Source organism: Sinocyclocheilus grahami, unplaced genomic scaffold (genome assembly GCF_001515645.1).
Source record: "Sinocyclocheilus grahami isolate Dianchi unplaced genomic scaffold, SAMN03320097.WGS_v1.1 scaffold744.1, whole genome shotgun sequence".
In the NCBI taxonomy this organism is placed as follows: Eukaryota; Metazoa; Chordata; class Actinopteri; order Cypriniformes; family Cyprinidae; genus Sinocyclocheilus; species Sinocyclocheilus grahami.
In genome coordinates, this window is record NW_015505923.1 from 488,258 (window position 1) to 507,906 (window position 19,649).

Genomic DNA, 19,649 nt, shown 5'->3' on the forward strand with positions numbered 1-19,649 from the left:
CCAATATGGCAGACAGTTTAAAAAAAGTGGCCCATAGAAACAGCCGCCAATAGGGCATCTAGTTATATCTGTCCCTGCTTTCCATTCGGAAGGGCTCATCTCTATGCCCTAATACCCTCCGGAGTGAGAGCTTCGAAGGGTTGTAGGGTTGAAGGGTGTAGGGGACCAAACAACTGTTTCTTGAAGTGCCCTTCCGCAAAATCATCCCGTGCCCACACGGAGGCGCCGTCATCATGGGAAGAATCAGCGCAAAGGATCATGGGGGCCCGAAGTGTCCATCAGTTGTACCCTTCGAAATCCTTCATTCCGAAGGGCTCTTTGAAGTGGCCAGTTTTGAGTACTTTGGTTTGGAACGATCCTTCAATATGGCGGCCATGATTATTTTCACTCCGAAGTGCCCTTTGGAGGGTGATATATCCAGTTTGGAACGCACCCTGTGTCTGGAACAGTCTTGAGCACTTACTTCCTGTTGTGTGCACGTGCTCTCAAGTGGCCAAGACCACAAGTGTGGGTATTTGGAAGTTTCCTTTGTTTCGAAGTGGACCAAGAACCCTGGAAAGGTGGGTCTTGGGCCACTCGTTTGATGTGCACCAAGGTTTTGATGGCAGTGTTCACACTTATACAAATGAACCGCACTAACAGAGCAATCATACCAGAGTTCGCTTTAATCAAACCAAACCTGCCAAGTGTAAACACACCCTTAAAGCAAGCTGAGCATAAAAATCGAGCATTTTGGGAGGTGAGAAACATCACGTTTAGCAAAAAAAATTAAATAGTTTTTTCATTAAAAATAAAATAAATAACCTTCATAAGTGAACCTCAAGAAACATATTTTAAAAAAGACATTTTGACCCCTTTATATTTTTTTTCATCCCCTTGTATATCTGTGTGTAAAAATTGATGATGATGCCTTGAACACCTATTATCCATGTATTGTCCTGTGAAATATTGTGAGTTGTAAAACACAAAAAATGTAAAGAAAAGAAAAATCTTGTTATTAAATTAACTGATCCCCGTGTATATTTAAGAACATACTAAAATACTGTGAAAGTCTGTTTAATGATGTAAAAGTGAGAATTCTTTATTAAATAAACTGTTATTCTTTATTAAATTAACTGTAAAGATGCATTGTTCACAGATGAAACTGGAGTCAGTTGTCAGCTGCTGGTCATCAATAATATTAATTACATGAAATCAAATGAAAAATTAATGACAAAAATAAAAATGATAGAATGAAACAATCTGCTGTGAAAGCATTATTAATGATTGAAAAATAAATAAAATACAACCAAACAAACTAGTAAAAAAATTTTTTTGCACACCAGGCCTTCAGTAATTTTCTGACAGGATATTTTCTGTCAAGCTTACAGACATTTCCTTCAACCCTAAAACACAACACAATGCAAAGTGTAATTTAAAATAACACCTGTGATAAATGAAAATGCAAAATTAATTGCTTCATATTAATGTTGATGCATTGGGCCTTTTTGGGACCTTTTTAGAAAGTTCACTATTTATAAATCATTATTTATAAATCTTCAAATTCAAAAGAATGCAGATACAGAACTGCTCAAGATGAACCAACAGCAGCTTCTAATTGAGCTTTTCCAAGTTTTAGAGTTTATTGTTAGTGCCGGCCTTATTTCTACAGTTTGTCAGAATGTCCACTAAAGGGCAGCAGCGGTTCAATATGCTGGATGTGCCGCGCTGCCATTCCATTGAGGAAGAACAGGAAGGTGGCAGTGAACTGACACCAGAAGGTGAGAGTAAACCCAAGGAGCGTTGCAAATGCTCCTAACAGGAGGACAAAAGTTGCAATTCCTCCGGCAGCCATTACCCCCGCCAGCAGCACCAGCCGTGCCCCGAAGGTCCAGCGTTGACTGGAGTCCCTCCCTTCGCTGGCCTGTGACATCACAAGCAACTCCAGTCCAAATATGGCACTGACCACAGCCAGAGCAATCACAGAACGACACGCCGGCAAGCCCACACCCAGACCATCCACCCCTGCCTCCTCCAGATGTCTAGTGCAGTTAGAGGATGCTTTAAAACTCTGGGACCCCAACACAGAGCCCTGCTGCTCCTCCAGTGAGCAGAAATACCACAGGCCGAACATATGGCGGCCGGTGAGCAGCCAGTGACCATCACACACTGCAATTGACGAGAGGATGACAGACAGAAATGTACACAGTATAATAAGACTGCGGCAAAATAAGTCTAAAAAAAGAGGAGTGGACTTCCCACATGGAACGGCCCCAACCTAGAGAGAAACAGAGTTTTCAGAAGAAATCTGATCCAGATCTGTATCAATATGAGATTCTGCTGCAGGCACATATGTTTTGCCATTTCTAAAGACTGGAAACTGCTAAGACTGCTGTACAATTCAAGTGTTTTAAATCTATTTAACTTTTTAAATATGTAGTTTAATAAGAATAGGCTATTATAAAAAAATGATTTCTGTAGCCTAAATAACAAACGTTTCCCTTCTCACAACCATGTAAACAACGCCTCATTTTGTTGTATATTTTCTTGTCCAAGTCTTGGCGCTGTCGAACTTGCGTTATTAAATATTAAGTCGTTTATCTTGCATTTTCATTCCCAGTAAATGAAAGATTCCACTCTAAAGAATAACATAAACGTCAAATAAACATTTAAAAGGCATTACCCTGATTTGTATTGCCGTCATATTGATTTCAACGTGCCTTAAAGCCCAGAGACCAGGAGAAGCGAGACGAAGAAGCCAAGTCAACTCCAGTCGAAAGTACAGTATAATTTTAGTATAACATTAACTGACGTCGATCAGCAAAAGTAGTTCAGTCTTCAAACCCGCCCGTCCCGTCTTGCCCCTTAGACACGCAGATCACGGGCGCTTCGCGTTAGTTTTCCGGTCACGGAGGTTTTCGGTAACTAGGAATCAGATATTATGTCTATAAGGAGTTTCTTCAAATTTGGGCATTTTGTCCTAGGGTTTTTTTTTTTTTACTAATTTTCTTTATGTTTGCTATGAAGGTAACATAACTGTCTTGGAAGGTTTATAATATGCATTCTTTATAATATGCATAACAGAATGCATTCACTACGAAAACCCATCGATAAAACTAAATATTTATTACAAAATAGCATCTAATTAAAGAGTAAATCAGCTATTTCGATTTTTTTCTTATGTTTGCTATAGGAAGGTAAACAATTGGAAACGTTATAATATGCATTATAATATGCATAGGGCCTAATATAGAATTCATATGCACTCACTACGAAAACCCATCGATAAAAAGTAGACTTGTTATTTATTTTAAAAATATCATCTAATTAAAGAGTAAATCAGCTTCGATAGCCTATGCATGTTTGATTTTAAATTTTTATTTTAAATGCATTTTATTTAAAAAATGCATTTTTAAATAAATACATAAAAAAAATTATAATAATAATACTGTATAAAGCCTAAACTTGAGCCAAATTTAATGCATGATGTATGGGGAAAAAATCGTCAAATTATGCATAAAAATGTGTACAATTTGTATTTACATAAATTGTTGGCTATAAAAATGTGCCTTCGCAATTAGCGAATGCTATCAATACAGTGTAGTGCATTTAAGGTAACACATTTTTTAAAATAATTATTCTTAATATATAACAATACTTTCCGTTTTTCACTCAACGCTATCGTAAAATGGCTACTTTTCACTAGTAAAAATGAATAGTCACTAGTTGTAGTATAACTAGTGTGTTTAGTAAGTAATTAGTAAAATAATCTGTTGTTGGTATCAGGCACGTAGTTATTACTAAAGGTAGACCTTAAACACTAAGAATGTTTCTCTTCACAGAAATGGCTAATTATCTACACTGCTGATTATCATAATTATTGACCGACCAAAGTCCCTTTTGGGTGACTGTGACCCAAAACATAATTATGCAATTTATAGTCTCGAAAAGACTTTGAGCCCTTTCCAGACTGAGGTGAAGACATTAGGCGGGATAGAAATTGTGGAAAACTGTGGAAATGGGGACATAGGTCAAATAAAACCTCATGTTGATGTTTACACACTCATCCACCACATAAACCCAATGAACTAGAGTGAAAAGTTTTAATGCCATTGTGCGTTTGTAAATGTCTGGTCAGGTGACGGGAGCATATACCTCTTAACTACAATCAAATGACTGATAGGACGTAGATAATATCAAGTACTAGCTATGTTACAAGTAAGGCAGATTTGATGCATTAGGAATAATGGACAAGTAAAGCCATTCAACTTGATATTACAGCCAGACACATTATCAAGTCCGTCTCAGGAAAACAACTCAATTATAGTATAGAATATTGCTATTTTCCAATAATGCACTACTACATCTTAAAACAATTAAGGTCTCAAAATAAAAAAAAACATATCAAACTTTTTAAGGTAAATCCAACATGTTTTTCTAAGTCAGTGTTTGTAAGAAAACACAAAGCAAACATGGTTTTTGAAAAAAGTTATTTTATGGCATTGCATAAATCTGACTTCATTCACTACATGGTTACTGGTGGACGATTTCTTTTGGCCTGCGAGGAATGTGCCTATTCTCTCACACAGAACAGAGTTTGCATGCTACTGCATAACTTTAACACCCTTGTGAGGGGACACACTGGAGGCCTAAAGGCACTTTATGGGAAGGTAAAGGCAGGCTGGCCATGATAGGTTCCGTCTATTAGATTCCGTATTTCCCCTTCAGCTCTTCTACCTTCGCGATGTATGCTTTCATAGCATCATCCTTACTCATACCTGAAAAGTGCAGGAGAAGAAAAACACACAGAGTGAGCTGCTTTTGGAGCTGATTTACAGTGTTGTAAGTTAAGATGCTGTAAAAACACAAACTTAAAATGATATTTCACTGCCCTCTGCTGGTAGGGAGGAGAAACTGACCTTTCTTGGCCTCCCAAGCATCCCATTTGGCCTTGCCAGTGAAATCTAACATACCCGGTCGAGCTGGAAAAGCACACACATTTCTTTAAAGCGCTGCTTTAATTTTGATTTAGAGATAAACGTAGGTCACATTTATTTAGTCACTTTAATTTTGATAAGGAAAAGCTCACCTGTGTTAACATCTCCTACGGTGGCCTGTTTGTACAGACTGTAAATGTCCAGCATCTCAGCGTCCGCTGGTTTCGCTTTCAGCTGTTTGACCTCCTCTGCTGCTTTCTGAAACTCAGCCTGTGGAAAACCAACAAACATGAGTTTACAGAACACTCTACAAATACATGCAGTGATGGACAATCAGTCAGTAATATTGATTTAAGTTTCACAACTCTTAAGTAGACAAAAATTGTGAGACAGAACTGACAGTTATGCTAATTTGCAGTTCAGTGAGTGAGTTCATCAGACTGATTCAATCCTGAGTGTGTGAGTCTTTTAAATGATTTATTAAAAGAACTGGATCAACGGCGAGCCGTTCATCTCACCAAATTCACAACTCACAACTCAAATTCACAACATGACTTATTTTGCTATGCTGCTATGGATTCAACAGAGGCGGTATAGATTTGTTTCACCTCTGACAAGCAATTCATGGGACACTGGTGATACTTTGTGATATTCTTTTAACTGCAAGACTAAAGGCCCACTGACACCAAAGACTATAACTATAAAGATAACTATAATGACAAGTAGATTGCATTACATTTACAGAGCAAAGATGGCACAGAGCTGCTTCTGAAGTGGAATATAGGCATCTTTACAGACTGTTTAATGCTGCTCAGAGGTGACTTAAATGCATTTATGCAACATTTACACTGAAAAGGTGGCACAGAAGCTCTTCTAAAGTGGCATTCAGGTGTCTGCACAGACTGTTTAATGCTGCTCAGAGGTGGCATAAATGCATTTATGTAACATTTACACTGAAAAGGTGGCACAGAAGCTCTTCTAAAGTGGCATTCAGGTGTCTTTGCGCAGACTGTTTAATGCTGCTCAGTGGTGGCATAATTGCATTTACTTAGCAAATACAACTATATGCTTTGATGCTAGGGGCTGAGATGGGTCTGAGCAGGTATAGTTTAATCTAGCTTTCATGCGGCATTGCATCTTTACACTAAATTTCAAAAAACCTTAACTCGTGGTGTAACCAGGCTAAGTCCACACTAACAATCAGTTTATCGTAAGCACTCACGTTACTGTTATAGTTGCTTGATTCTATTCTCATAGAATTAGAAGAATTATCCTAACTCCATGACTAGTTCTCGTTAGAGATATTGTCCTTGGTGTGAAAGAGCTTTAAATCAGAACAGAATATTAATCACTTTTAGTGAATTTCCCTCCAAATTAGACTCCGCTCTGCACTGTATACCAAAAAAATCACACGGATTAAGAAGGGTAAAACCCTCTCCATTCATGCCTCATTCTTATTTTAAACAAAAAGGACTGAAAAGATTTTAGTCATGGCTATACATTCTTGGTCTTGCTCCATAATGCTGGTAGGTGACATGAACTGATTATGTAACCATGCACAATGGCCAGCACTCAATAAAGAGGGTTTCAGCAGATCTCTAATCACGGGTCCAAACTCCATCCCTCTCTCTCTCACACACTTTACTATGCCTGTGATTCTTTGACTTAATTACGTGACATGCGCACTAAGCCCCTCATCATCGACCGACTGTTAACCCATCTTCCTGTTACAGTAACCACATCGTGCTCGAGTAAACCTCAGTCTTATCATGGCAACATGTTATCAGATTTCAGAGCATAAAGACTAAATACTGACCCACTTCTCACACCTTAAACTGACAAGTATTTTTTTGGAGAAGAACCGTTAACTGTCAACTAATATTAATATCGCGTTATTATTATATTTTTTACGTGTTGCAGTCAAGTCTGCATGCTGTAATACTAAAACAAATGTAATTACAACTTTACTAATCTCTTCTAACGATCTAAGAACATCGAAGCATTTTAGTCGATTCAATAACCTTCCAAAACGTCCTGTTGAGCAATAGCGAAACGACGGTAACGGAACTGAACAGAACGCAGCGCTTTTCATTGACATTTTTCACTTCAAATGTATTTTCTGTCATCATTTAGGTCTATTGACCTCATATCATATGACTTTCGTCAGTGCAAACAACACAGGAGGCGGTAAGCAAATATCACCTTTCACTTTTTACCGCTTTGCATAAATTAAAAAAGAACGGTAAGGCTATCAACATCTTGTTTTGTGTTTTGCAAAAGAAAGTAATTCAAGTATACTACGTTTCTGAGGGTAACCATTCATATAAGGTACCGTAAAAACTTTCTATAAAGTAGCGCGTGTAACACCAACGTTTCAGAAATAGCGCAAGCGGAACACAAACGCTCGCGCAGTAGCTCTATATTATAATGCACTTTACATTCACACCACACCCACGCAGACATGGCGCTCTCTTGAGGTCTAAATGCAGCTTATGCCCTCCAGTGTCATTTACTGCATGCATTGACTTCTTCTTTTTATTTTAACTTCTGTCGATCGAGGTAAACCAGCATTGATTATCAAGACTTAGGAAATGCTAATCCTCACCATTCCTTTATTTCAGACTCTTAGGTCCATATCCACAAAAGTAAGAAAATACAAGACAATACAAACATAAATGTGCATGCCACAACACTATTAAAAACAGCACCATGTAGCTTTCTTTATCGAGAATTGTAATTGCAGCACATATGATCATACGTTGCAATCCTCAAATGCTGTCATATCAAACAAAAGCGTCTTGTCTGTTCATACTGACCTCAGACATGGTTGTAGATGTTTCAGTCTGTTATAATGTTGTGCTTGAAACCCGTTGTGATGGCAGCGCGACTCTCCGAGGATTGCTGTAGTGTCGGCTGCCACGCACATGGCCACGCCCCCTTGCACTCCATTGGCTGCCGGAGCATGTACTGAGCAATATGTCCAATCAAATTCACGAAATTGTAGGTTCTTTTAACTGGGCCACAGGGTCACGCCAGGGATGCCAGATTGAGGGTATTGTGCAAATATAGAGATGCCCTAAATTATTCAAACAAAAGATACTCATTGCAACAGTTCTTTACACTGACCTGTATGATTTTTTTTATCAGTGATTTTGCATTTGGGTGTTTGGACACAACAACTGATCCTTAGCTGTGTAAAAAAACCACACTAAAACAGCCTGCAGGTTTGTGGAACCTGATGTTTTTGTGCTTGTTCAATTTAGACATGTTTGGAACGCAAATATTATTATATATTTAATGTATGCATTTAGCAGACAACTTACAGAGCATTCAGGATATGCATTTTTTTTACCCCTATGTGTGTTCCCTCGGAATCAAACACACAAACTGTTGTGCTGCTAACGCAATGCTCTACCACTGAGCCACAGGAGCACATATATAAAGCGTTTTTTTTTGATGCCAGATTGAGGGTATTGTGCAAATATAGAGATGCCCTAAATTATTCAAACAAAAGATACTCATTGCAACAGTTCTTTACACTGACCTGTATGATTTTTTTTTATCAGTGATTTTGCATTTGGGTGTTTGGACACAACAACTGATCCTTAGCTGTGTAAAAAAACCACACTAAAACAGCCTGCAGGTTTGTGGAACCTGATGTTTTTGTGCTTGTTCAATTTAGACATGTTTGGAACACAAATATTATTATATATTTAATGTATGCATTTAGCAGACAACTTACAGAGCATTCAGGATATGAAACCTTTCATAGTACCAGAACTAATTGTGGAACTACCCACTTTTTTTTAATTGTGGAACTACCCACGCCGGAACTGGGTGCGAATTTAGTACCGGACTGCCTTTTTCGAGAACCAAATTAGCTCCTACTCCGGAGCAGGGTCTAACCGAATGCAACCCTTTAAATGGTACTGGGAAATAGTTCACACAAAATCGTCCCAGTACTTTAGTACTGTACATTTAGTTCTGGAACTAAAGCGGTGCGAAAGGCCCTCTTTCAGTCCACTGGGAAATGTATAAGCTTCCGCTCACACAAAAACATGGCACTACGCCATATTTCCTCAAGATCATCCATTTTCAATTGTATTTCATTCTTAGAGGATTTTTAATTTATCCCATTGGATAGTGTCCAAATGATAATAGATATTTAATTTGCATTCCATTTTTGACAAGGATAATAGGGATAGGCCAATAGAGATAGGCCAAACATTTACACTATAGTGCTTAAAAAAGTCCGAAAACATAGGCAACTCAAGCCATAGTATATAAACATAACGGTTTGTTTCAGAGGCGCGGGAAGATGTTTTCGGTTGGGGGTGCTGGGTGAAGGGGGGGGTCACCTCATTTGACAACTCCACAAAGCACTACAACCGTGTCGATATGAACACTCGTTTAAGTTGCATACACACTGGGAAATTTGACTGCATATCACATTTTTGAAATGATCGATAGTAGCTGATCAAAGTGGGCTGGGTCCGCTAGGCTTACTTGTCTCCGTGCTCGTGCTGGAGCTGGTTCACTTACGTCGGTGCTCGTGCTGGGGATGGTGTTGGATGCCGATTTTGGAAAGTTTTTGCTGGGAAGGGCATTTAAAAAAATCTGAAATGTGCTTTTGCGCCATTATCTCCTTGTATTAAAGTTAACCTTGTTCTCATTCTGTACAGTTCATGTCTGATACCACGCGCTAGCGTCACGTGTTCATGATGATTAGGCTAATCATCCCATATAGAAAACATCACAAGTAAAATTAATCATGTTTATAAAGATAAACATGGGTTTATTATAGCCCACTTACAATTTACATTTCAGAGATCATTACAAATACATTATTAAATGCTAAAACTGAATAAATTTAAATGAACAAACTTGGCGTTGCATTTGCAACCATGTGGAAACGGGGTGCTGCAGCCCCCTCAGCACCCCTACTTCCCGCGTCCCTGGTTTGTTTTGCAGTGTGGAGACTCCGGCTGTATCCGAAATCCCCCCCATACCCTTAAATAGGGCACTATTTGAGGGAACAGCCATTTTTAGTGGTGTCCGAAACCATATAGTGGACGTTCTCGAGTGCACTCATTCAATCCCACAAAGCACTGCAAAAACGAGTGTACAACTGGTGCACGCTCAACGGCTAGAGAATGCCCATAATGCACCGTGAGAGTCACGCGCCGAATGAATTCCCGCATCTCGCCAGAAGACGGCGCTCGCAGCTGAATAATCGATCCGTTCATTTTTACAAAGCGCTCATCAATGGCGTACAGCATAATGTACAACACGGGTATAAATTAATTGTAAATCGATTATTAAATTGCTTGATTAGGGTTTATACATAATTTCCGCGACAGAGTTCAAGATAAATCCTCTAATCTTACTACTGGAGCTGCTAGTTTGCTAGTTTCAAATGATTCATAAACAGCAAGCACCAACTATGCAAAAGCGGCATTCCTTCCGGTGCACTCAGTGTCCGAATTCACTCACTCGTTTTCATTCACTCCTTCTAGTGAACTGAATTAGTGACCTAATGTAGGGAATAGTGAATGAGGGTATAGGGGGCGATTTCGGACACAGCCATTTATTTTTCTTTACCACTTTGTTTCCGCGTTGAATGAGTCACATGCTGAATATCTATTGTTCTGCAGCTCCATTGCTTTTGCTGATGTTACCTGATCGACTAGTGGCTACTTTGGTCTCGAATTGCATTCTTTCTCAGAACATGCTGGAAGTAAACGCTTCGAAATTAGTGCGTCAGTATAATCACAGAAGTACGCTAAACTAGTGAAGTGGTCGCGTCTGCTCTGCCATCCTTAATTTGATTTAGGCTTAGTTACCTCTAGGCGTACTTTTCTACGCTGCAGTCCGTGTAGTTTGTAATGTGATCGGGCTCGAGATGTGTGATCTGGCGGTTCTGACAGTGCGTCTGGTTCGGTCTTTCGAGCATCGCAACTTTAAACCGGTGGTTTACAAAGACGTTAGTTTAGATCAGACGGTGGAGGAGTTCATTACATGTGTTAAGCAAGGTAAGACATGGTGACAACAGATTCATTGTAACCACAGTTCACATGGTTATCGTGTAAATCAGATATTTGCTTAACATTGAACAATGCTTAATAATGGTAAACACTTCTCTCTCTTAAGATGTTTCAACAAGAGCTGGATTGCCTCCACCCTTTAAGAAGTTTGACTATGGTAAGTCTGCACTTATTTTTCAAACAAATAAATAAGATGAACAGTTATTACATTCATATCATGTTAATGTGTTGTTGCAGACACAATGAAAATCATACACCAGGCACATGGAGCAAAGGTAACTTTAAATCAGATCAACAACTTGTGGCATCAATTTTCTAATATTGACATGACTACATTTGGTTATAAAATGCTGCACTTGAACAAGTTTTTCAGCTGTACTCCTTTCATGTTCATACTTCCACTTATTTCACAAAAGTTTAGAAATGTCCACTTGATTTTGATAAAAAAAATCTAATTTTCATGATGAATGTTTTTTTTTTTTTAAACAAAATTGTAATTAGTATTAATAATGATGTTTGTTTTTCATGATTTCAGACGAATGAGCTGGTAATGAGTTTAGAGGATGATGAAAAGTTGATTCTTCGTGATGGCTGCAGGTTAGGAGCATGTGGTGTTGGTATGTACAAGTAATATTTAGATCGTTGAGATTCGATGCAGATTACATTTGTACATTTTCATAGAATGATAAACTAAATATTTTATTTTTATGTTTAATTAATTTTCCCCATGTGCACTTAAAAACTAAAACATGAATGCAAAATTGAACCTGTACCTGCTGAAATCTCAATATGTCAACACATTTCTTCTCCTCACAGCCAATGAGACAGAACTTGCCTTCTTCAAAATAGCAGATTATGAAAAGTTCAAGGCCAATCCACAGACAGAATGGTGATGACAATCAGGATGCAACTCAAGAGGTCTTGGAGTATTTATTATCAGAGGCACTTCTTTTCAGCTGTGACAAGCAAGTGATCTCTTCAAGTTGGATCGAAACATCTATTTTAATTTCATTTATAGCTATAATTTTTATATTTATTCTTACCATTCAAATACCTTCAGCATAGTTTCTGATGTACACGTTTGACAAACTTTGAAGGGAGATGTTATGTTGTCACAGAATAATGATTTTCTTGGGTATGAATACTGTGAATTTCTGTGCCAAACTGTGCATTTTGAATGCCAGTTATTAGGTATTTTATTTACAACAACTCCGATACCAGTTATCTTGTTTTATTTAAATGACACCTTGGAAGTTGATTGCGTTTTGTTAAATAAAGTTGAATGTATAAATCATGCTTTCACAACACCAAAAATATTGATTGACTGAAAGTTAAATTCAAAACTTCTTTCCAGTACAACATCCACAATGACGACAGCCAATCAGTCAGACCTGGAAAGTGAAACTAAAAATGTATTAACGTTTAGTAAACATTTTTCAGAGCAACATGTGCAGTCATTGCATACTGTACAAATGGACCATTTTGATTTTGTATTATGTATCGGTGTAAATAACCCGACATCCAAACATTACTTTTAAACTTTTACATAACAATCATTTCACACATGCTTTGTTTATAACAGTTTTCACTCATAAAATGCAATTTTGGTCATTATTAGTGCTCAGTACTCATGGAGTTTGCAAATTGAGTTTACGCAGTAACTGGCCCTGAGGACGATCATCTGAGATATTGGCATACTGTAGTAATAATACAAGGCACGTTAAGTCATTTTAGTGCAAAGAATTGTAAAACTTGAGCCATGAGTTAAACACATTTATACCTCAGTACATATGACTTAAGCTGAAAGCTGTGTGATACAGACCTGAGTTTTGAGTCTATGCATTGGTGTATGACTCGGATATAAAAACATAACACTAATGATGGCTTTTATATTCTAGTGAACAGAAATAGAGCTGAAGGTCTTGAGGTACTTTGTACATGTGAGTGGAGCTCTAGTCTGTGTGCCTCTGACAGAAGATCACAGCTGGAACGAACTGCACCTAATAACACTAACATCCAATCAGAATACTTAACTTGACTCTATCAAAGTTACCTTATCATATCTTTTTATTTTTCCCTTATGAAGATAAGACAAATTTGCCAGTGTGACAATCTCATCATATCATTATTATTCCCATTTTAGATAAGGCTGACTTAAAGTAGTCAGATCTTGGCAAGTCTCAAAATACTTTACAGCCAAGATGCGCTTCGCACAAAGTGGACAAGGTTTATAATGTTTTTCACTTGCATTCGACTTGAGAGATTTTTAAGACCTGCATCTTTAAAGTGTTGACCACTTCACTGCCAAATGTATATCTGTTTAACACTTCATTTTATATAAGTCTTTAATTGCACCAAGAACATGGGTGTTGTTGTAATCATTCACAGACCTCTATTCCATTAGTCACCACATGGTGGTGATGTAAGACTGGACAGTTGTGTTTACTCTCCCATCCCCGGCGGATTCTTGTCAGTCTGGTGAAGATGCATGGGTGAAGAAGGAAGCAACGGCACACCAGAACAATCCAGGGTAGAACTACAGCCACTAAGTAGCTTGGTGGCATGTAGAATGGATATGCCTCAATGTGGAAGGCAAAATCCCAGCCAAAGAAGAATGTGTGCATGATCGACAGAGTCAGAGCAATGTAGCCCAAACCAGTCTAAAGGAAGAAAAGAGAAAACTTTATTCAAAAAGCTGTGATTGTGCTTTTGGGTTGAATGTGTTCATTTGTATGCTAATCGAAGACACTGCCAAAACTATGTACATTTGAAATCACACCACAATATTTGGTCAATATCAGAGCAACATTTCCATGTTTCCTCCAAGCATAAAAATAAACGATCAATCAATTTTTCCACCAAAACTAGCAAGGTATGACTAACATCAACATGTAGTGTGACAGATCAAGTGTGGCACATTGTAAATTCAGATACCAGGTATAAACTATGCCTTCAAGAACCACATTGTTTGGAATTTTCTGGTACAGGGTTTGTTCAACCCTGTTCCTAGAGACCCAGGATGTTTCCTAATATGCATTCTACATCATTATCAAATTCCGAAGTTCAATTCAAATACTCAAGAACGCTAATATCAAGGATGCATGAAATTACCCAGATGTGTTCTTGATATCGAGAAAACAATGTATGCAGACTTGAGAGAATCGGAACAGTTAGAAATCCTTTAAGTCATTTGGGGGTGGACAACATATGGAAGCCTCCAAGTTTTAAACTTCTCTTGTTCTCACTCAAGACAAAATAAAAAGATCTTATCATTAAAGATTAAGTCAAAGTTTTAAAAGGTTTTTTTTTTTAATTGAATGTGCTGGGATGGTCAGTTGAGCAACAAGATCACAACACATCTTAATTCTCGCAAAGATGCATTTTGAGTCCTCCTGTTCTTTCAGAGTTTGTTCTTTCAAGGTAGGCTGACGACTGGTCTTTGCGTTCTTAAAATTGAGAAACAGCCCCACTTCCCTGCTGAGTTTAACATAACTGAACCAGCTAATCAAGGTCTTCAGGGATACTTGAAAATTACAGACAAGTGTGCTTGAGAGGGCTGGGATGTAATCTCTGCAGGACAGTGGGTCTCACAATTCAGTGGGATGAATATTCCAGTTCTGAAAATAATTTTTTGGAGTCTATTTTCTGAACTCAGGTACAAGTGCACAGGCAGTTTAGGCCAGGGCAGAGGTAACCAGTTCTGACGCTGGACGGTTACCTTCCTGCAGACCAGGCCTGGGCAACTTCGGTCCTGGAGGGCCAGATATTTAGCATGCCAAATATTTCACGGGTGTTGTCGATTCTCTCAGATCGCGTCTTTGATAATTCACACTGAGTGATTGTCACTCATGTGAACGAGCACCAATTTGCCTTTGATTTCAAAATTTTGAAAAACCTGTCGGCGAGTGAAAATCAGGGCTAAAATCATGCAGTGTGAACTCGGCAAAAGTTATCCTGAACACTTTGATTAGCTTTGTCAGGTGTGTTTGATTAGGGTTGGAGCTAAACCAGTAGTCCTCCAGGGCTGTGTCCGAAATCGCCCTCTATATACCTCATTCACTATTCCCTACATTAGGTCACTAATTCAGTTCACTAGAAGGAGTGAATGAAAACGAGTGAGTGAATTTGGACACTGAGTGCACCAGAAGGAAACTAGCAGCTCCAGTAGTAAAATTAAAGGATTTATCTTGAACTCTGTCACAGAAACTCTGTACAAACCCTAATTAAACAATTTAATAATCAATTTATACCTGTGTTGTATTATGGATCAGCACTTTGTAATATGAACAGATTGATTATTCAGCTGCGAGCGCCATCTTCTGGCGAGATGCGGGAATTCATTCGGCGTCTGACTCTCACGGTGCATTATGGGCATTCTCTAGCCATTGAGCGTGCACCAGTTGTACACTCGTTTTTGCGGTGCATTGTGGGATTGAATGAGTGCACTCGAGAACGTACACAATGGTTTCAGACACCAATAAAAATGGCTGTCCCCTCAAATAGTGCCCTATTTAAGGGTATGGGGGCGATTTCGGACACAGCCCAGGTTTTTCTGCTCTTGGAAAGCTTCCTTCCTACAGAGCTTTGCTCCAACTCCAATCAAACACAATGAACAATCTAATCAAGGTGTTCAGGGTTATTTAAAAAATACAGGCAGGTGTGTTGGAATATGGTTGAACTGAACTGCAGGAAGCAGGTAGCACTTGCAGGGTTAGCTGTATTTGTTTAGGCATAGTAGCTACTGGTTCACCAAAGCTCCAGCCAACGTAGTTATATGTAATTAATGTGTTACAGCAGTGTTTCCCAACCCTGTTCCTGGACGCAAACCAACAGTACAAATCATAGAACTGTTCCTAATCAAACACACCTGATTCAACTCAGCAGAGACACCATGAACTGAAAGGATGGGCCAGATAAGGGAGACATCCAAAACGCTGTTGTCCACCAACGCTGTTGGTGTGCCTCCAGGAACAGGATTGAGAAACACTGCTATGGTGTGCAAGGCCTCACCTGTACAAACATAAACTCTCTCCAGTTGAGAGTGTTGCCCACTGAGGGTAGGGAAGTGACGGCCAGTAAAGAAAGGACACCCAGACCCAACACTCCACAAGAAAGGTACAGCTCAGATCGCCAAACACCCAGTTCATCTCAGGGCTCCTCTGTACCTGTTTTAACCTGATATGTTCAGACAAACACACAGCAGACACTATACTTTACTGTTGTGAGGCACTTCAGGTCACACACTAAACCTTTGAAAATCTATATTCTCAGGTTGGCGCACCTGTTTGTAGGCAGTATTGACAATACTGCGCAGTGTAATTCTGCGCAATGGCAGGCAAAGGCTGTAGACACCATGCAATACGGCCAGTAAAGAAAGGACACCCAGACCCAACACTCCACAAGAAAGGTACAGCTCAGATCGCCAAACACCCAGTTCATCTCAGGGCTCCTCTGTACCTGTTTTAACCTGATATGTTCAGACAAACACACAGCAGACACTATACTGTTGTGAGGCACTTCAGGTCACACACTAAACCTTTGAAAATCTATATTCTCAGGTTGGCGCACCTGTTTGTAGGCAGTATTGACAATACTGCGCAGTGTAATTCTGCGCAATGGCAGGCAAAGGCTGTAGACACCATGCAACGCTGCACAAAGGAACCTCAACAGGCCCAGTTGTTTCCTCCGCTGCAACCAGTTGTCCAACCAGGATGGGAAACGTCAGTACTTGGTGCCGCTCCAGAGCTGCAACCACGCAGCAAACAATCCTGGGAAGTATACGAGTGCCAGGATCACCAAGGCTACTACTGGCAGGCTCTCGTTCAGCAGGTCAAGGGCAAGACGGTAGAACGCATTGTGTCCTTGTGCAAGAAAAGGCAGCAAAATTCCCCGCAGGAAACCATAGCCATAGAAGAAGAGAAAAAGGAGGAAGGTGACAACAACCGGGCCACTCCAAGATGGTAATAGGCGCAATGGGGCTACTTCAATTTCTCGAGCAGCAGACAAGCCACCCATATCCACGGGGTGGAACCCCATCTGCCGAGCCAACTGGACAACTTTCTTCTTCCCCTCTGTACTGTTACTGCAAATCAGAACCTACAGTAGTGAAAGGTAGAAACTTACAGATTTTAAATAACCCTGTATTTGTTTTCAGCAAATACAGATAAAACAACAACAGCCCTGACCTGTCTGCTTCCATCATGAGCCCCAGTCTGTAACTCCCAGGTTGAAACCGTGTTAAAACCTTTGACCACTAGACAGTTTGGAAACAGCTCAGCTAGCTGTTCCGCATTGGAGAGCCTATGGATATTCATCTCTGCTGCATTACTTACATCCACAAGCACCTTCCGTTCCAGTGCAGACTGTAGCCCCAGCAAGGAGCAGTAATGCTCAGGGAACAATGCCATAAACACTAGACACACTGCTTGTGATACTGCCCACTCCTGGTTCCTCAACTCCACTGCATCAGGGAACAGTCCTGATGGGATGCGATTCGCATTGCGACTCCCAACCACCACTCGCTAGAGGTCTGCAAGCCTGTCGGGTCCCGAATGGCTCGGGCCATTTTTTTTCTCATTTAGCTTCTCTCCTTTTATTGTGCCAAATACGCGCAGAGCACACATAGGCTACTGTATGAAATATTGTTATATTGATTATATTATAAATATTATACATCGCCTACGCAATACGCAACGCATATACGCACGCATTAACATACAGGTGACAGTTGACCGTGCAGAGCATCGGGGAGAAGTTGGAGCGTGGGGAGTTACTAAAAGTTTCCAATGCTTTGGGAAAAGCTGCATTTTGGAAGAGTCTTGATTTAATATACCACGGCAAACAGTGAGTCAATTGGTCATGTACAATACAGAATCTGCAAACATATCCTTGCACATGACAGCAAAAAACGTACGCAATAGGCTAAAGCATGCCGCAAAGCCCCAGCAAAGTAATTACCATGAATGTGTCGGTGGGAAATAAGGAGATATTTTAATTATTTATTAATAAATTAGTGTTTTCTGAGTCCGTGTCGCAAAGATGAAGAGGACGATCCTGACTCGCCATCTCCTCATTGGACGCGCCTTTAGAGAGAAATGCATCTTTACGGATTTTATAAAATCCATAGAAAGAGTTTTTGTTTTTGATTTGAATTATTTAGTTTTATAATAGTAATTTAAAGCTTTCTATAGATATTTTTAGCAAGTCTGTGAGGCAAGTATTCGCTGAGTTTCGGTTCATCATTGTGAAGCGCTCCTGGCCGAAATTGCAGAAAGCGCATCCTGTAGGCCTATGTATCCTTTATTTTAAAAAAGCACAACGTTTTGTTGATATCGTGAGTGCACACAAATAAAAGTAGACCCTTTACAGTTCCGAGTGATGTATTACTCTTACCTTTATGAGCAATAATTATGGCATATTTTAAGTTGTTTCCAATGCAAGTGATCGCGCCAGTGCCTCCATGTCCTGTAATGCGCGCTTTAGCTCTCTGCACAAACGATTAGCTATGCGTCTAATAGTGCACATTTATATAGGTTAAACATTTAAACTAACATTGTGATATGCTTGAACTGTTTTATATCTATAGATTTTATTTTAGCCAAGTCGTGATGATTTGAGAAGGCTAAATTGATCAAACATAGGCTATGATCAGCTCACTGTCTGCCGCTGGCCGCTTGGTCGTTAGTACTTAAAAAAAAGGGCTAGGGCCTTTATTTGAGGCCCGTGCAGGGCTCTACCACTCGCACACCAGAAGCTACCAGAAGCACGCAGAGCCAGTGAGTGAGCGAAATCTCCAGAGTCGAGTATGGCCACTGTAGGGCTGGTTAGACATACAGGCAGGGCATCAGCAGGGCCTTCAGAGTCTGAGAACAAAGAAGTTGTCATATCTTTTGCCATAATGAACCTGAGAAGAAGAGTGTGAGGTTAGGAAATGATGTGCATTTATATATTTGGACATTTCCAAACTGCTGTCCTGTTACTGTTAAAGTAATAAAGAGACAAATTCCATGTTATTTGGAAATAGAATTATTAGATATGTTTGATGAACTATTATTAACTTATATAAGTTCATTAATACATGTGTGTAATTAACATGCAATTTAGTTTCTGAATATTTGTGCAGCATATGAAAATTACACCATATCAAAATAATTTAACATTCCACAAAATTCTGACACAGGAACTAACAATATTTCCCTTTGCATAACAGAAAAAACAAGTAGATAATCTCATTCCATTTTCATTCTCATTTTTTCTGTATGTTTATTTAATGTTTACACACCTCCATTCTCTGTGCTTTGAGCTCCTGTGTTAACGCCCCCAACACGCAACTGACAATAGAAAATAACCTGTAGTTAAATGGATTTATAAATAATGCATAATCCATGACAGGAAGAGACGTGCACTGGACATGGGCCTTTCATGGGAAGTCGGCTGTTATTTTGCTAATATTTTGTATTGCCGCTTACCGGTCTCAGCTGATCCGGATCCTACATTTGTAAACATCTGCACGGCCGCGATAAGGACGCGGTAAGCATGAGCAGAGCAGGCTTGTTACGCGACGAGGCGGGTTCTCGCTCCGCCGACTCCTCGAGCAGCTCTAACCGGAAAATGACTGTGTGTGTCCGTGTTGGCACTGGTTCTCGGTATCGGGATACTGTGTGCGCTGGCGGCCGGTCCGCTTCATGCA

General features: G+C 39.6%; 3 protein-coding genes and 1 pseudogene across 3 annotated transcripts; 1 reads left to right on the forward strand and 3 right to left on the reverse strand.

The window, feature by feature from the left end:
* Positions 1–1,481: 1,481 nt before the first annotated feature.
* Positions 1,482–2,762, reverse strand: LOC107560813 (voltage-dependent calcium channel gamma-like subunit). Its single transcript, XM_016245081.1, has 2 exons — positions 2,663–2,762; positions 1,482–2,257 (listed from the first exon to the last, which is right to left on the reverse strand). The coding sequence occupies exons 1-2, from the start codon at positions 2,681–2,683 to the stop codon at positions 1,646–1,648; spliced, it is 633 nt and encodes a 210-aa protein (XP_016100567.1). The 5' UTR covers positions 2,684–2,762; the 3' UTR covers positions 1,482–1,645.
* Positions 2,763–4,461: 1,699 nt separating this feature from the next.
* LOC107560815 (acyl-CoA-binding protein-like) lies at positions 4,462–7,830 on the reverse strand. Its single transcript, XM_016245082.1, has 4 exons — positions 7,733–7,830; positions 5,069–5,186; positions 4,899–4,961; positions 4,462–4,757 (listed from the first exon to the last, which is right to left on the reverse strand). Exons 1-4 carry the CDS (start codon positions 7,739–7,741, stop codon positions 4,684–4,686), a joined length of 264 nt encoding a protein of 87 aa, XP_016100568.1. The 5' UTR covers positions 7,742–7,830; the 3' UTR covers positions 4,462–4,683.
* Positions 7,831–10,596: 2,766 nt separating this feature from the next.
* LOC107560816 (UPF0538 protein C2orf76 homolog) lies at positions 10,597–12,900 on the forward strand. The gene is made up of 5 exons (XM_016245083.1): positions 10,597–10,948; positions 11,067–11,117; positions 11,198–11,235; positions 11,496–11,577; positions 11,777–12,900. The coding sequence occupies exons 1-5, from the start codon at positions 10,819–10,821 to the stop codon at positions 11,851–11,853; spliced, it is 378 nt and encodes a 125-aa protein (XP_016100569.1). The 5' UTR covers positions 10,597–10,818; the 3' UTR covers positions 11,854–12,900.
* Positions 12,901–12,925: 25 nt separating this feature from the next.
* LOC107560803 (metalloreductase STEAP3-like) lies at positions 12,926–19,247 on the reverse strand (annotated as a pseudogene).
* Between the last annotated feature and the right edge of the window lie 402 nt (positions 19,248–19,649).

What these genes read in the sequence shown, in the direction of transcription:
- LOC107560815 (XM_016245082.1), bottom strand. An exon ending in CGTAGGAGATGTTAACACAG is followed by an intron (nt 4,962 to 5,068) that starts GTGAGCTTTTCC and finishes GTGCTTTTCCAG; the next exon opens with CTCGACCGGGTATGTTAGAT. An exon ending in TGCTTGGGAGGCCAAGAAAG is followed by an intron (nt 4,758 to 4,898) that starts GTCAGTTTCTCC and finishes TGCACTTTTCAG; the next exon opens with GTATGAGTAAGGATGATGCT.
- LOC107560816 (XM_016245083.1), top strand. Translation starts at nt 10,819, where the DNA reads ATGTGTGATCTGGCGGTTCTGACAGTGCGTCTGGTTCGGTCTTTCGAG. An exon ending in CTTTAAGAAGTTTGACTATG is followed by an intron (nt 11,118 to 11,197) that starts GTAAGTCTGCAC and finishes GTGTTGTTGCAG; the next exon opens with ACACAATGAAAATCATACAC. An exon ending in ACCAGGCACATGGAGCAAAG is followed by an intron (nt 11,236 to 11,495) that starts GTAACTTTAAAT and finishes TCATGATTTCAG; the next exon opens with ACGAATGAGCTGGTAATGAG.
- LOC107560813 (XM_016245081.1), bottom strand. Translation starts at nt 2,683, where the DNA reads ATGACGGCAATACAAATCAGG. An exon ending in TGACGGCAATACAAATCAGG is followed by an intron (nt 2,258 to 2,662) that starts GTAATGCCTTTT and finishes GTTTCTCTCTAG; the next exon opens with GTTGGGGCCGTTCCATGTGG.